At 46.1% G+C, this 17,546-nt stretch overlaps 1 protein-coding gene across 2 annotated transcripts in view; it reads left to right on the top strand.

Annotated features, from left to right (window-relative positions):
- INPP5F (inositol polyphosphate-5-phosphatase F) overlaps window positions 1–17,546 on the top strand; it is a 943,021-nt gene that overhangs the window by 282,481 nt on the left and 642,994 nt on the right. For both annotated transcript variants that reach the window (XM_085602832.1, XM_085602840.1), the window contains exon 3: window positions 7,662–7,742. In XM_085602832.1, coding sequence (XP_085458958.1) covers window positions 7,662–7,742 — 81 coding nt within the window. The remainder of the gene's footprint in view (window positions 1–7,661; window positions 7,743–17,546) is intronic.

Genomic DNA, 17,546 nt, shown 5'->3' with positions numbered 1-17,546 from the left:
CTTCCATACTTTCAACAATGGGGATTCCCACAAATAGATCTGTTCTCCACAGTGGACAATGCAAAATGCCCAAACGTCACCTCCAGGTTCCCACACCCTCGCTCCAAAGGCAATGCCCTATGCATCAATTGGTCAAAGATATTTACCTACGCTTTTCTGCCTCTCCCACTCCTTCCGTTTCTGGTTCGAAGGCTCCGGCAAACATCGCTCACACTGATTTTGGTAGCTCCCACATGGACCTGTCAACCATGGTACACCACACTTTTGGAACTCTCAGTAGTTCCACATCATAAGCTGTACTTCAGTTCCAGCCTTCTCACCGTGGAGAAATCAGACACCCAAACCCCAAGGAGCTCAACTTAGCGATTTGGCTCCTGAAGTCATAGAGTTTGGATACTTAAATTTGCTGCCAAACTGTATGACTATTCTAAAAGAAGCAAGTAAGCCCATAACCAGAGCTTGTTATGCAGCAAAATGGAAACAATGTGTTATCTATTGTAATAACAACTAAATTAATAACAAATAAGTTAATCCTCTGGATGCTTCTGTCCAAAGCATTGTTTGTTACTTTCTGCACCTACAGCAATATAATTGAGCTTACACATCTATTCGCTTGCACTTTGCAGCAGTAGCTGCATATTTGGAAAACAGGCAGCATTTATCTTTGTTCAAAGTCCCTGTGATTAAAGCCTTTATGGAAGGCTTAAAAAGAGTAATACCTCCCAGAATACCTCCGGCATCGGTATGAAATCTCAACATTGTACTTAAAAAGACTCATGGGTCCACCTTATTAACAATTACACAATTGTCCCTTAACGTTCCTTGTATGGAAGGTTGCCTTCCTCATTGCAATCACTTCACTAAAGAGAGATGGTGAGCTTCAGGCATTAACCTTAGAGGAACCCTTCTTTCAGCTTCTTAAAGTTCTTTGCACCAACCCAAAATTCATCCCTAAAGTAGTGTCTGCTTTTCATCTTAACCAGTCAGTTGAGTTACCTTTGTTTTTCGCTCAACCTGATTCTGTAGCAGAACGAGCTCTTCACACACTTGATGTCAGAAGAGCGTTATTGTATTATATTGAAAGAACAAAACTTTTTCTCAAAACTGTTTATAGCATTTGCACCACCTCACAAGGGCAATCCTATCTCTAAATCTGTATTTCAAGATGGATTGTTAAATGCATTCAGGCGTGCAATGCAAGAGCCAGAAGAACTTTATCTATACCCTCTAGAGCGCATTCCACTCGCAAAATAGGGGCATCTATGGCTTTTTTACGTAACTTTCCTATAGCTGACATATGTTAAGCAGCAACATGGTCTACACCACACACATTTACCAAACACTATTGTGTGGATGTATTAGCATGCCAACAAGCCAATGTAGGGCAAGCAGTGCTAAAGACACTTTTTCAGACAACTGCAACATCTACTGGTTAGCCACGCTTTGGGAGAATACTGCTATATAGTCTATACAAAGCATGTGTATCTACAGCACATATGCCTCAAACGGATTATGTTACTTACCCAGTAAGTACCTGTTCTTGGCATGTAGAGCTGTAGATTCACATGCGCCCTCTCACCTCCCCGGTATCCTGTAGTTGTTGCAGTTCTCTTTATTGATATTATATACCCATGCTACGCAAACAGATGATGGATGGAATGCTGAATAAATCATACATTCACCCCCAGTCAAGAGATCTGGGTTAAATCCATCGTTCTTTTGCTCACCATGCCACCCCAGTTTAGACCCAGCCATATGCAAATCAGTCTTGACCCTGTGCCTCATGGGAACAGTCCAGACCGAACTGCCAAGATTATTCTTCCTTCCTTTGTACCTCCCTCATTTTTTTCATGAAAATGCAAAGTAGTCAATGATTATTACACTTAAATAATTCCTAGCCACTCTGTGTCAGATTTCAGATTTTTAGGAAGCAGTAATGATCATATCTGACACTAGAGCACTCTTAATAGAGGCACGAAGGTTAATATCTGATAGAGATGTCTAACCGCAGATTCCTTAACTTAGAATATCCCCAGGCGTCAGACTGGATCCGGAAAACTTTCCGCAGCAGCACCTCTGCGCGCCGGGAGCGACGCTGCACGGCTCCGCCCTGAAGTCGTTCACAGACATGACGTCAGCGGAGCCATATATGCCCCTCCCGTCGCGCTGACGTCAGTTTTTCTCCTTTTCCGCTTCCCAACGCGGATCCTGGAAAACCAGCAGTTCCTTGGCCTGGTTTTTAGGCCATTTCGACACCTTCGGTGTCGCAGGGACAGTGTGCAATGCCTTCGGGTTTTAAGGCTTGTGAAGTCTGTGCGCGTCAGATGTCTGGCACTGACCCGCATCTCATCTGTATGTGGTGCCTCGGCGTGCACCACGATGCCAAAGAGTTCAACGCCTGTCAGAGGATGAAGCTCAAACCCCTCAAAGAGAGCCGTGTGAAACTGCTGGCTGCACGGCTGTCCAGTCCAGCACCTTCGCGTCGCCACTCTCCCCCTCCGGATCCGGATCCGTCCAGAGGTAGTTCCCGCGAAGGTCGTTTGAGGACAGGTAAGCGCAAGCACAAGTGGCATGCACGGAGGTCCTCCTCCCATTCTCCGACTGCTGGCACATGCTCCTCTCTCTCTTTGCCAGGTAAGGGCGCCCAGCAGTCGCTTTCTCCATAGCCTCCCTTTCCGGGGGTTGGAGCGACGCGTGCCCAAATGGAGGCTTATTCTATTGCACTCCAGTCGTACTTTGGGTCCCCACCTCTCCCTAGTGCGCTTTCGGGTCCCAAACAGGTGGAGGGCACTCATGTCAGGTCCTCGTCAGCGGGTTCTTCCTTGGCGCTGGCTTTGTGCATCGACTCCGGTTCCGGAGACGATACTACGCCGACCGGTCACGGCCCAGTGGGTCCTCCCAGTCACCCGTCCAGCCCATCCCGTCAGTCTTCGCATAGCCCTGAGCGGCTTCCTGCGCTGACGTCGGAGGTGGCGCTGACCCAACGCCCGGCTCGACGCCCAGCTTGACCAAATGGGCACATTTTGCAGTGGGATTGACGTCAGACAGCGTCCAGGTCGAGTCCCCTCTGGAGGTCGTCGACGTCCAGATGACTCCAACACGGCATTGATCGACACCGGTGCCACCGTCCAAGCATCCTCACGAGGTTGCTGCTCCTCCCGACTCCTCGAACGTCGCTGCGACCTCCACACGGTGTTGATCGACGCCGGTGCTGGCAACAGCGCCTCCTTGTCAAGAGGTTGACGCTTCTCTGGATTCCCTGGATCGGGGGTCCATGGTGCAAGTGCCTTGTGTTGCCTGGCCTTCGGGTCAGTCTCCAGCTCCTCCACTTTTGTTGTCCAGTGGACGGCTTAGTCTTCAATCGCCTCCTACCGACGGCCTATTATCGCCTAGCCGGATGGCAACTGAAGCTGGTGTTGCTTGCGCACATGCCATTCACAGGGCGGCTGCTATTCTTGGTTTTCAGCCTCCTGTGGTCCCCCTGCTGTCTGATCCCTTAATGGATCTGCTCCATATGGAGCCTATTGAGGTGGAGCCTTTGCTGCCATTTGGCAGCTCTTTATTTGACATTTTGCGTGGTACGTGGGCAGGGCCCTCTTCTGGTGACCCTGTTGATGGGGTTATTGCTCGTAGGCACCGTCCTGCTCTGGGTTGTCCACACTGCCGGTCCACTAGCCCTACGGCTCAGGGACTCGTTGTTCAGGCGGCCTTTAACTTGCAGTCTTCATCCGCCTTGCCATTACTACCTACCACTAGGGAGTCTAGGTGGCTGGACGCGTGTGCTCGCCAACTTTTTGCCTCTACCAGTGCGGGTATCCGCCAATTGAATACTGCGTGTGTGTTCGCGCGTTCATCCTCGACCCTTTGGGACTTGGTCGAGAACCTTCTCCCTTCTATTCCAGAGGAGCCGCGGTCACTGTTGCTTCGGCTTGATGGCAGGGGAATGGCGCAATTTTCGCTCCGTTCTTCCCTTGATGCCACTGACTCTGTGGGACGAGCTCTGGCTCGAATCTGTGGCTTTGCGCCGCCATGCATGATAATGATTCCCAGATAATGTTCGCTATGCCCTCAGAGATCTTCCATTTAATGGTGTGGACCTTGTTGATCCCCATGCGGATTCAGCAGTCTCCCGGCTCTTGTTCAGGTTGCCATAACTTTTCCACGGCTCTGTGCCTTATTTTCCTCCACCTATCACACACGTGTATAGTAGGTTCCCCGATTGCTGTCCACGGCTGTTCAGCCTTCTCTGATTTGTTGGATTTCAGCCGTATGGCTGGTTTAATCGTCTGTTCAGTCCTCTGACTGCGTGTTTTGCCCAAGAGGATCCCCTTATCAGGGGTTGACACTTACCCTATGTGGGGTATATGCTGGTGCTGGGCGACTGCTTTGCCTTAGTACGCTCCTATGGAGTTTTCCTCGCGGACATTTTTCGAGGAGTCCCTGCCTGTCTTTTGTTCTGCGATCCTATTGTTAGCATTGTCCTGTCACACTTCGGGTGCCTTTGGTCCCGTTTGTCTGTAGTGCTTCTGTCCTTACTTTTACGGCTCACACCGTCTCCGCCGCTGTGTGGCAATATTTAGTACTATTAGTACAAACTTGGACACACAGCCCTTATTGGGCTCATCCTCCAAGGTACTAGCTTAGCATTTATATCCCTTCTGTATGTGGCCTCTTTTCTCACCACTTCTCCTACAGCGGTTTTTCCCACATTCCCTGCTACCCCGCACAGGTGTTTCCACACTTCTGCTTGGATCATACTGTGATTTTTCATGGGGCGTATTTCTTCGGAATACTTGCTTCTTGTGGTCCGGGGCACTTACATTGATCCTGACTGTTCCACGGGTGTGCCTCTAGCTTGCAGGGGACCGTGGTTCTTCCCAAGCAAGGGAAGGATGTTGCTCTTTGCTTCATGCGGTGTCCGTGGTCACTGATCCGGTCTGCTTGTACCACCACCTCTATGTGGTGCTCGGCTGCCTGGTCCCCCTTTTGGGCCGTTGCCCTCTTGATGTCGTGCGCATCTGAGCTGCTCACGCTGCCCTGCAGGAGGCCTTTCCTTTCTTTGTGTGGTTCCAATGTCCACACGATGTGATTAGGTGCCTTCTGGTTTGCTTCGATATCTTACAGTGTCGCTCCTACTTTGATGCTAGGCTGTGTGCCATTGACCCTTTTGCCAGTTGTAACAGACCGCCTATGTCTTGGCGTGTCTTCTATTTTACTACCGGCCTTCTGGCCATGGACTGGTCGCCTGCCGCTGTTGTCACATGTGTCTAGCTGATGCAGCTTGAACAGTGCTTCTTCCGCTATTCTGCATACTGGGCCGATATGCGCTTTCTGTCATACCGGTTGCCATCTCTCTGCGTTTTGCTTACAGGCGACACATACCATCTGGTGGATCTCTCAAACCCTAGGTCCAGTTCCACTTCTGATGGTGTCCTCAGATTCCTTTTCACTCCAGCATATCTAGTATGCATTTTCTTGTTCTGTACCGGCACTTGCTGGGCAGGAGTCAGCCTTTTGTCTCCGTTGCCCCTTGTATCGTGCAGGCGCAGGTTCAAAAACATTTTTTCCACTGTTTTGCCTGGTCGACCGGTAATCGCTTTTTGTTTTCTGTCGACACCTCGGACCCAGCGGATCCCTCGGGCCCTAGGTTTCGTTCATTTTCCCTTTTCGAAGTTGTGAACTTTTGCTTCAGCACGCGCATTCTGACTTTGGGCTGTCCCTCTCTCAACCTGTTGTACACAAAAGGGGTTTTCGTGTTGTACTTGTCAGCTTGTGGTACCTTTGCCTTCCATTGTTATTCGCTCTCGTCTGAGCTTCATGGTCTAGGAGTTAGCTACGCTGAGATCACTGTCCCCACTGTGCTTCGTCACATGATTGACGGCACTGTTTTAGTCACATTATTGATGGCCAAGTTCTTTCTAGAACTTGGTGGGGTTCAGTCGCAGACCCGCCTTCTCTATGGGTATGGCTTTGGTATCTATTCTAAGTTAAGGAATCTGCGGCTAGACGTCTGTTAGATGAACGAGTTACTTACCTTCAGTAACGATGTATCTAGTAGAAACATAGTCTAGCCGCAGATTCCTTAACGTCCGCCCGTCCTCCCCGTTCTGCGAGGACCTTTTCAATTTGGGCTTTCTATGCTCGCCTCCCGGGTGGCTTGATCCTTCTGCAGGGTCACTCTTTCAGTTCACTCCCACACAGAATGCTCCATTCTGCTTTCATAGCTCTACTCTGCCCATCTTCGTAATTGGACGGTATGCTCATGTGTCATGTATCCATTCCAACCCCCCCCCTCTCCCTTTCTTAATTGCCTTGGGGGTCTCTTACCACCCCTGTGCTCCATTGGTTTGAGGTCATTTGGCTCTGCCACATTTTTTTAAATCTCTTATTGGGGATACAACGTCCCTTTCTGGTGACATCTTGTGGTCAATTGTCCTAGCTCCTATGTTTCGGACTTGTTGTCCTTCGCGGTTATACCTTAAGGTTGCGGACTTTCTGTCGTCTGCCATGATGTTGTTTACATCTTCATTTACCTCCCAGGGTGGTTGGCCTTCACTTTTGCGGGGTTGCTTCTCAGAGCGGTGCTCTGCTCTTTCCCTTTACTAGTTTCCAATATAAAGTGCCTGCCTCTTTCCTGTGCTGTTTTTCATCATTCCATGTCTTTTCATCATTTCCACACACTGTTCCCATATTCTAGCAGTTTTTTGGTGGTGGTTCCGCGTTGTGGCGCGGAAAAGTTTCTCCGACGAAAACTGACGTCAGCGCGCCGGGAGGGCATATATCGCTCCACTGACGTCCCGTCTGTGGACGACGTCAGGGCTGAGCCGTGCGGCGCCGCCCCTGGGGCACAGAGGTGCTACTGCGGAAAGTTTTCCGGATCCAGTCTGACGCCTGGGTATATTCTAAGTTAAGGAATCTGCGGCTAGACTATGTGTCCACCAGATACATTGTTGCTGAAGGTGAGTAACTCGTTCTTCTAATTTTTTTTATCTTGATATTGGTTTTTGTACTACTACAGAACAAACATTAGCTTGGATTATAGGTACACTCAAGTATTGTTTTCTTACATTTTCAATTTCATGGCAGTACATAGCTTGTGTTATCTTTATTAACAAGTTTAAGTACTCATTTAGAGATTGTAGCAAACAAATTAGGATTGTACAATTAGTAATAATATGCAGTCCTATGGCGTGAGAACCAAATTCCAAACTGAGGCGACCAGGCAGTTGTTTTAGGCCATGCAACTCTTCTGTCTTTTATGGTGATATATTGGCTGGGAGACAGCATTAGTTGGGTTAAAGTTAATTTCTCGTATATATGTACATAATAATACCTGCGTACATTTAGAAGTTCAGCATATAATTGAGAATCAATGGGTCTTCATCTGTGATTAAAACGCAGGCATGTGTAATGAAAGCTTGCATGAGTAACACATTACACAAGCTTCTGTTATCTCCTAAATACTTCTCTTCGCATGTTTATAGCTTGTATTTATGGGGGCGGTGGGCTTTGGACCATTTGCCGCCAGGATTTGATAAAGGTCTCTCCTGGGAAAAGAAGATATTCTAAGATGTAAAATTATTTGTTTGATTTGTATATATCAGTGACTTTATATTCATATTTTTTACCTAAAAGTGTATACATTTGTTTACATTTTACAGCTACTGATCTGCTTCTAGCATGGAATCCTATTTGCCTAGGTCTTGTAGAGGGAGTGCTTGGAAAAGTTCAGCTGCACACAGGTAAGATGTCTTGTTGTTTGCCTTACTCTATATATCAAAATATCTTTGTCATTACAGAAAGCACATATATGGATAACACCATAATAGAGAATTTTCACATTGGCCATAGACTATTTTATTTAATTAACATTTCCTGGTCTACCGCAGCAAATTTGTTACAGTTAATTCGGCCAGAGCATTCTTCAATAAATTCCGCTGCAAGTGCTACAATAAATTTCTCTTGAATAAAAAAAGGTTTTTGCCACCTTTACCGAAACCAAGTTTACCTTTAACTCTTACTCTAGTTCATGTCCTAAATATACTCCTCTTTTTCGTGCAGTCACACTTAAACTCAGTTGAATTGTACCCTTCACTGTAACCCTAACGGAACTCTAACCCCTACACTAGCCCTAACCATTAGCTGAAGACAAATCCTACCTTAAACCAGAACCCTACTCTTTATCTTACCATAACTGTAACTGAAGTGTCCAGTTATGTTATAATGACTTAACTGAGTTTTTCTTTTTAATGACTTTTCATTGTAGGTAAATCTCTATAAAAGATTTTTATGTTCTGGGTCTGTTATTCAAATCTAATTCCGTCATAAAATGAAACACTGGAATTCTGTGAAAGGGTGGAATAATAAAGCAACTGGTCAAGTAGTTATTTTTTTAATGTTTGGTCATGTAATGTTGTCGTTCCTATGCAGTTGAGAAAACATGCATGTGGTTTCTGAAGTGCTTCGAGCCCTTAATCTTCCTAGTCTAGCTGTACGTCTTCCAGACCGGAAATAACATTTTCTCCATTCAGATGCACCATACTGGAAGACCCCCCTTCCCCCCCCCCCCTATTAAACTGAGTCCACCACACAGTGCTGCAAAGTCACACTTAGGATTTTCAGAGAACAGGTGTACAGAAATAATAAAATTACTTGAAAGTGATTGCCAAACCTCTTTTGGGACTATCATTTGTGCATATCTTCTCATTGGATGATGACCCCTCATCCACATAATATGGCATGCTTCATCTTTGAGTTCCCCATCTAGCAGTGGGAAGTATCCAAGCGCACTAGTGCCCTTACTAGTCAAGCGTACCTATGTAAGACAATGTTACGTTATTTTGTGTTAATGTGTATTCTATGGTTTGTGACTAAAGTGAAATTTTGTGAGTGGGCTGAAAATTGTTCTATATTGTTTTTTCCCAGCTACAAGATTAAAACAAAGCTGGTCAAGTAACAGATCCTGTATGTCTTTCTTTACATGTGGCAATGCTATTGGATTGACTTCTCTGTGTCAGGCAAATTCCTAAGACAAAGGTCTTGGTGTCTAATAGACATTTAAGCCAGACAACCCTAATTAGAGGGGGTGCAAGGCTATTTATGTTATGTTGCTTTGTTTTTGTAGAATACCTTGAAATAGTCTCCTGAGGTTGGTAGACACACTGACCCACATCTAGCATCTGTCGCCCTGTGGAAGGGGTGGAGTGATAGTGAAAAAAATCATTGATAGTGAACTATAAACAAACTCAGAACGATCTTAGAGTACCAGAACCCCAATCTTGTAGTGTTGAGCTACCACAATGGTATTGACATTAGCAACATCATTGTAGGTGACAAAAATGACCACTGCTTCACCAAAAGGTCTTGGGCTATTTCAATCAGAGTGAAAGTGTATGGTTTTTATGATGATCAGCCCTCAGTTTTTGCTGATGCTTGCACCTCCTTCGCCACAAGGAGTTTCCTAAATGACTGTAGCTAATTCTTTTTTTGCCGTGTCGGTGTCTCAGGACTAAAGGTCTAGGAACACGGAACTTTGCTTGAGTTTGTTTTCACTGTAGTCGTCTTGTTCAATATGCTGCTATTTCTCAATGTTAGGGATTGTAACTTGTCTAGAACTATCCCTGGGTACTCCCATTACACTTTCTTCAACCTCAAAGAAATGTGAAAGTCCCTGTGCAGCTTTCGGTGTGCCTTTCACTGTAGGCCTGCATGCTGAATGAGGCACTCTTTGTTTTCTTCTGAAACATATAATCACACTGTAATATGAGCTGTCCTACTTAGGTTTTCTATTTGCTAGACATTCATTTCCATATGCATAATCGAGCCCATTGCATGCTAGTAGAATTCACCTTGGTGACGATGGGTGGCATCGATTTCTTCCACCTGCTTTCCGTTCTCTTTCATTACTACGGTCTTGGCTGCTACCTCATTGAGCCTTGCCTATGTTTTCAGAACCCTCCAGATTAGCCTTCCTGTCTTCCCTTTTAGTTGAGAGTGCTATCGTTTTTATGCAGTTTGCAGTGAAGCCATTAGGCCATTCTCAGCCTTATATATCTGGCCTTCACAGATGCTTCCCTTCTAATGTCTTTGCAAGCAGCTGCCCAGCAATATAAAGAAATGTTTCTATTCTCCCTTCCTTTTCAGCTTTTATACTTCTCAACATCTTTTTCTCCTTAGTGTTGCTTTTCTTCCTGGTGTCTTTGCTGCCATGCATCTCTCCCGTTCTTTCAATGTACTTTTCATTTAATTTATTCCTTGCAATGTCATCTTTATCTTCTAAATATCAGGGCCACCTTTGTGGTGAATGCCTACGCCTCTAGCACCCCCCACTTATATCTTCCATGTACCTCTTCACAGAGAAAGGCCCTGCACTATACTGTCTTCTGAACTTGACCTGGCCTCTTTCTGTCCCTGATGAAGCAGGAATGCCCAGGTGCATAGGCACAACATTACCACGACACGACCCAGGAGCATAAGCACAACATTACCACAACAAGACCCAGAATATTACAGTTACATGGGTCCTCCCAATGTGAAGAAAACCTATGGTTTACAGATGCATCGACTACTACCCTTCAGCATCACAAGAGCTTCTGCAGCAGGTAAAGAGGCTCTTCTTTTTATGTACATTCAAGCTCCGTCCTACAGAAATGGGCGAGGCATGCTATTACCACAATTTGTTTGTAGGGAGAAAGAGAGGAGGTCTCCATCCCATCTCAGACATTTACTGTGTAAACCTTTTCCTCGCCCTGTAGAAGTCCAAAATGATAACTTTCACATGGGCATTGTCAGGTGTTCAGAACAGCCACTGGATAATATCAGTGGACCTTTAGGATGCTTACTTTCACATATGAAGTCTCAATGCACACAGGAGGTACTTCTAGGTCACAATAAGAAACCAACACTGCCAGTATAGGATATTTGTGCTATTAATACACTCCCTCTGGTTTTTACCAAGATTTTAGAACCAATGATTGTCTTCCTCAAATAGCAGGGAGCACACTGCTACATGAACAATTGTCTCATTTGAGCTCCCGAAAAGGAGTGTATGCCATCCCCTTTGGCCCTAAGCATTGATACCCACTTTAGACATTGGTTCTCAATAAACTACTACCCGTTGTCTTTGGTTATCTAAAAAAGGATTCCATTCACGAGTCCATTCTTGATTCCAGCCTGGTAAAGGCCTTCTCCCTCCGGCGAGGGTAGCAGCCATCAGCGCTGTATATGGACTCTTCTTGACCAACAAGACTGTAACATCCCTATGGTTCCAGACATCTCTGGGGACTCCATGTGTCCTGTATATGGTTGGTATCCTTCACCTAGTTCCACATCCACTTTCTGCAATCTATGTGCCTTCACTTTTGAATTGTATGGATAGAAAAACATATTTCAGAAGCAGATAGAGGACTCGTGGGTTTGGTACAATCATGTGAAATGGCTAACGTGAGGTTTGATGTCCCTTCTGGCACCCCCGTCCACACCTTTTGGTTACCACTGGCTCTTCAGAGTATTGGAGGGGGGCACATTGCAGCAAGCTGTTTACCGCTGCCTTGTGGGACCAAGCAGAGATGTCCCTCCACATAATTGTGCTTATCTTTAAAGACCTTCCGGCCAGTGCCGACATTCAGGATTTGAGGCTTCGAGAAGCCAGTCTATAAACACGTTTTATCAACTCAACCCAACCCCAATTCTGCTCATTTCTTTACGTGGAAAGGCATAGTGCTTGATTCCAAAGTAGCATTTCTCTAGTTTTTTCCATACCTCTTTGATTCTGACAGTCTTTTAGGCGACCAGGGATAACCCAGGGAGTTGTGTGATCCAGGTGACTCCAGTCTGGCATTGCCAGATGTAGTACTGTGATTGGTTGGTTCTCCATTTCTCTCCCTGCTTGTTCTCCATTTCCTTCCCCACTTCCTGGACCCAGTTGCACTCTCTCTGTCTCCGCTCCACTCCAATGGAGAGATAGTGGTAGTAGCCATGGGTGGGCACAAATGAGGTGAGTGCTTACTCATTGCATGGTAGGGCTTGCTGTAATGCCAAGTGCCAGAAGATACACTTTCTGTCTTCTGTGTGTTTAATGGAGTGACGGGGGTTCCTCTACCTCCACATCTGATAGGTGATAATGTGGTCGAGTGAGGCAGTTATCTTTAACCATGCTATTTTCTGCCACAAGAAGCAGCAAATGGGTTGTAGGAGGTTGTTGTTGTTGGAGCCCTGGTATTGCCTGTTGTGTACGGAATTGCAGATCTCTTCCCACCACGGAGCAAGAGTCATGTTGGTCAAGCATGTGTCCTAACCTGCTGTTTGCTATCTATCATTTTTGGCCACTGACTCCCTCTCCTCCCAGCCTTTGTTACATTTGTCACTTAAACTGCCCCATACTCAACCTGTATCCCTTTATACATCCAAACCCTGATGTGGTTCTGCTCATATTGCTTTCTTTCCTGCCATCTTTGGCACTTGACCCCCTCAGACCTATTACTAATGACATTTAGCATGTCTTTTTCCTGGGCTCTGAGTCAAGGCTTTGACCCAACCCATTTTCTGTAATCCTGCTCAATGCTGGGAGGTTCAGAATCAGACTTTGGAACATAACTGTTGAGATTGCTTCACACTACTGGGAATCATGAAAGTGAACCAGGAAAATATTTGACGGGCTATGGGTACTGGGTGCAACCTTTGGCCAAAAGAGGTGTTCACTGTGAATGATTTTCCATGATTCACATTTGCAGGCTATTTAGCTTCCCTAAACTAATAAACGAACAAAATGGTTAAGTGAATTGGTTAACACAGCATTTCTTTTTTTATTTCAATGCTTGTAAAAAATAGGCTTTCACAATGACCGTGCTACCCTCAGAGTATTAATCAACACATCTGACTAGCCCACTTGTGCAAATCCATCCTTGATGTAGGCATCTACCAATGAATCCTCCCCACTGTTTGAAAATAAACATTGTAAACGCAGAACCCTATTAGAAAAAATTAAAAACACTAACCCGAATTGTACTTCATTTACCTTCCCTATGTATATTTTATTAAATGTGCTCTATAGCGTTAGTGTACTACAAAGAGAAGCACATTTTAAAATTCATGTTTCTAATTTCCTTACAATGCTGCTTGACATTTAAAATTTGAAATAAAAATATAGATTGTTTTTTAATATTAGCACATTATCCCCAGCAAAAACACACATTTCTCCAAAACATTGACGGATATATCTGCATTCTCAGGGTAACAATGAGGGCTAAATAGATGACACTCAAATACTCCAAATCATTCTAAAGACTACTCAATTAATTATGTAATGTAATAAACACATAACGAGTAACATGTAATATGGTGTATTATATTGACATTTTTGGTATTTAGGTGACATTTGTAAACCCTCTCGGCCTTTGGCCTTGTGATTTATGATATCAACAACCTCTCAGTTGATATATACATATATTCATTCACTTATAACCAAAGGTTACAGGAACGTTATTGTAAAGTTCAGATTTTATGTTTAAATTTGTTTTATTGTTGCCATAGTAGTTTGTAACGAGTTTCTGAATTGGCCGACTCAGCGTAAACATTCAGTCTTGCTGGTTGTAATGCAACGTTTAATTACACAGAAAAAAAATAAGAGAAAGGAAAACACCCCAACTCCCTTTCCTCCTTCACCCTCCCTCCTCGGGTGCCGGTATCCCCTAATCTAATCTAATAGCACTATTTAGTTCCTAGGTCGCCAGATGTGTCTGGCGTGCATTGATGTTCCGTTAGCTGTAGTCCAAGGTATCGAGGACACATACGTTTCGGTAAATTCTTGTGATAAAAGGGCTATAAAAGGGCGCCAAATCTCTCGGAATGTGTCCCCCTCTGTTTTGAGTGCTGAAGAGAGCCTCTCCATCCCCAGTAAATCCCAAATGCGGTGCAGCCATGCTAGTCTCGTCGAGACCCTATCAGTACCCCATAGAGCTAGTATAGATTGGTGGGCTGCTCTAAGTGCTAAAGTTATATCTCTACCGCTTTTCGAAGTGAGTGGGTATGTAAGCTTAGGGAGACCCGGTATTCATTAAGAAGGAAATCTGGGCAGCTGGGTAGTGAAGTGCGTGTCTACCTCTGCTAAAATCTCCTCACAAAAACGTGCCAATTTTGGGCAGTCCCAGCGAATGTGCGTTATTGTTCCTGTCAATTCACTACATCTCCAGCATTTGTTTCCCGGATGGGGTTGATTTTGTGTAGGCGAGCTGGAGTCAAGTACCAATATGAGACGATCTTCACTGCAGTCTCGGCGCTAGAAGTGTTGGGAGCGGAGTATTTAGCCATATAGTGTATGTCCCTCCACTCCTGCAGGGTCCGTTCCTCCCTAGTTCTCACTCCCAGCGCAACTGGGCCACGGATTCCGTCTCTAGCTCAGGGCTCATTAGGATTTTGTACAGATCGGTGACTAAGCGTTTGTCAGAATCTCTGCTAAGGAGCCATCTCTCAAAGGCGATTGTCACTGCGTGGCTGCCCTTTTCTCCAGGTTCATCACCCAGTGTCTGATTTGCGTGTAATTAAATCTCTCTTCCTCTGGGAGCACCCCATGAGCTCTTAATGTATTGAATGGAATGGGACCATCTTTGTCGAACAGATGGCCTATTGATCTGCACTCTGGTTTCTGCCAGGCATCAAAGTCTTTGCGATTCAGACCCGGAGTAAAATCCGGGTTCTCCACTACTAGAGTCAGGGGTGACGGGAATGAGGTAAGGCCCCTCTTTACTCCTATCACGTCCCAGACCCTAAGCCTGGGGGCCTTGATCGCCGGAAATAGAGGCTGGGTGCACGACTAGCCTTTTCAGTACGGGAATCCTCCACATGTTTATGGATAGGGCATTGGCGGGCACCACTATGTGCCCGCCAATGCCCTATCCATAAACAGCCAGGATTTCTCTGATTCAGAGTGGGATCATTCCACCATGTATCTAAGTTGAGCCGCTTAGAAGTAGGTTATGATGGATGGCACTCCTAGGCCTCCCTCAATTGGACTTCGCACGCTCCGCTCTTGTCTCATGCGGGGCTATTTGTTTGACTATAAAAAGAAGTGGAAGGGACCCTGCAAGTCCAAAAGTGCTCCTGGTGGGGGCCACAGGGGCAAAGTCAAAAAGACGCATAATATTCTTGGCAAGGCCGTCGTTTTTAATGCTGCTACCCGCCCCAACCATGACCGCGCATATGGGTGCCAACGAGCTAGGTCTGATTTAGTTCTGTCCACTAACTCCCACGGTGTTTAGTGTTATCTGAACATTGCCTGTTGGGAATGAATCCTGACGGATCGGGGGCGACCAATCCAGGCATAAGTGGGGCAAGATGGGACGCTAATACTCTTGTGAGCAATTTCGCATCCACATTTGAATGAAATAGGTCGGTAAGACCCGCATGCTGTCTTGTCTTTACAAGGTTTTGCCATTACGGTGATGGAGGCTTGAAGCATTGATGGCTGGAGCGTGTCTGCGTTCGTAGCTGCATTGAGTACTTTGGTAAGCAGGGGAACTAGTATGCTGCAGTTTTTATAAAACAGGGCCGGGAAGCCAACGGGCCTGGTGACTTGTTGGGTTTCAATCTTGAGATTGCGGTTATGACCTCTTCTATTCTTATAGTGTTATCTAGGGCTGATGCGTGTTCACCCGTTAATTTGGTTACTGTAGCTCTCCAGGTAGGTAGTGATCAACTGGGGGTGGAGGTCTTGTGCAGCGTATTGGTCCTTATAAAAAGCTCCAAATCCGGCTGCTATCTCATCATTTCCGTCTATCACTTCCCCTGATTTGGCTCTCAACACCTCTACCGTGTTGGCTTGGTATTGCCCTCTGAGCCTGGTAGCGAATAGTCACCCACATTTATTTCCTCCCAAATAATATGCATGTTTAAGGCGAAGGATTGAATACTCGGCATGATCCAGGTCTAGACCTGCTAATTGTTTTCTTGCAGATTCCAATTGTCTCCAGACCCGTGGAGCGCCAGTGTGATGGTGAATGCCTTCGAGCTACTGAACCAGTGTTTGAAGCTGTGCGCGTTTCTCCTGCCTGGAATAGCTACCAGCACCCCTTTTATTACTGCCTTTATGGCATCCCAGACCATTGCAGGTGGGGTTTCGGGGAGGTCATTTATCTTCAAGTATTCCTTGATCGCCCTCTCCACCTGCTGGATCGTTTCTGGGCGACAGAGTAGTGATTCCCGCAATCGCGCCCACGGGTGTCTCGGTGTTAGAGTGGGAGGGCGAAATCCAATTAAACCGCTGAGTGGTCTGATAGAGCTCTAGGTTTGATTTCTACTGAGCGTACTGCCATCTGCACTTCCCTTAAGCCTAAAAAGTAATCGAGAAATGCTTATGGTCTGTGCGCGTGGGAGTAAAATGTTTAATCTCTCGACTCAGGGTGAAGCCCCCACCAGAGGTCTCTCAAACCCAGCTCTCGTATCCACTAAGCCCCCCCCCCTCTCTAATCACCCCTGCTGTCCCCTGCCCATGGGTCGAGAGGCCTAGGTCATTGTAGAATACCAAATTCATATCGCCCCTCAATACTACCCACCATTCTTGTTCTGCAATTATTCCCCCATTGCGTCTTGTATAAACTGTTCCTGCCTTTCGTTTTGGGTCGTATATAGATCTCACAAGCATAGAGTGCGTTCCAAAGTGTATGCGATACCCCAGGAGGCTTCCCTTGATCTCCACTACTTTTACCCCCACCTTCCCCTGAAAAGACTGTGAGAACAGCATTGCTACCCCAACAGATGTCTGGGTCAGTGTGGAAAACAATTGTTGTGGGAAAGCTCTAGATTTGAGTCGATGCCAGTCTCTGCACAAAAGATGCGTCTCCTGCTCGTGTGTTTTCTAGGTAAAAGAGGATCGCCTTCCTCTTGATGTTGACAGTCAAAACCCTCAGGGTCTGTGGGTCCGCCATCATGTCAATACCCTAGGGTGAATCATGTTCCCTTCTATGTGCTCAACCCCCACCCTCCCCCAGTTCTCGGGAAAGTGCATCATCATTCGAGAATGAATAGCACTCATTTTCCCGCTTTCCCTCACCCCGCATGTTATTACAACGCAGTCGTTACAACGCAACGCAATACCATTACCCCGACTTGCGGAGGGGGGCGCTGGATGTTGGAATAGTATGATTTACTATTCCAACTCAAGTCTGTGCGAACAGTAGGGAAGGTGTCTTCTCCCCCCCTTCGCAAGTCGTGGTTTCGACTTGCGGGGTAATGGTATTGCGGCGTTACAACGCGGTCGTTGTAACGACCGCGTTGTAATAACATGTGGGGTCACGGATGCGGGGTGAGTAATGTTTACCGTCGAGCATAAATATATGTGCTGGCTAACTAACAGGCACCCGTAAACAAACCCCATAACAAAAACATCGACTAACCAAAGTCTCTGGGTTGGGGACGGCCATAAGCGAGCCATCTCCGTACCAGTAATGAGTCCGTAGTATGGGGTGGTGGAGCACATCTTACGGTCCTCCGCTCCGCTTCCAGTCCACCCTCCTGCCCATATCTTATGTGCTGTGGTACCTCATGCCGGATCG

The sequence above is a fragment of the Triturus cristatus genome, chromosome 1_2, assembly GCF_964204655.1.
Source record: "Triturus cristatus chromosome 1_2, aTriCri1.1, whole genome shotgun sequence".
Lineage (NCBI taxonomy): Eukaryota > Metazoa > Chordata > Amphibia > Caudata > Salamandridae > Triturus > Triturus cristatus.
Note: the sequence above shows the minus strand (reverse complement) of the source record. Positions and strands in the feature narration are given on the sequence as shown.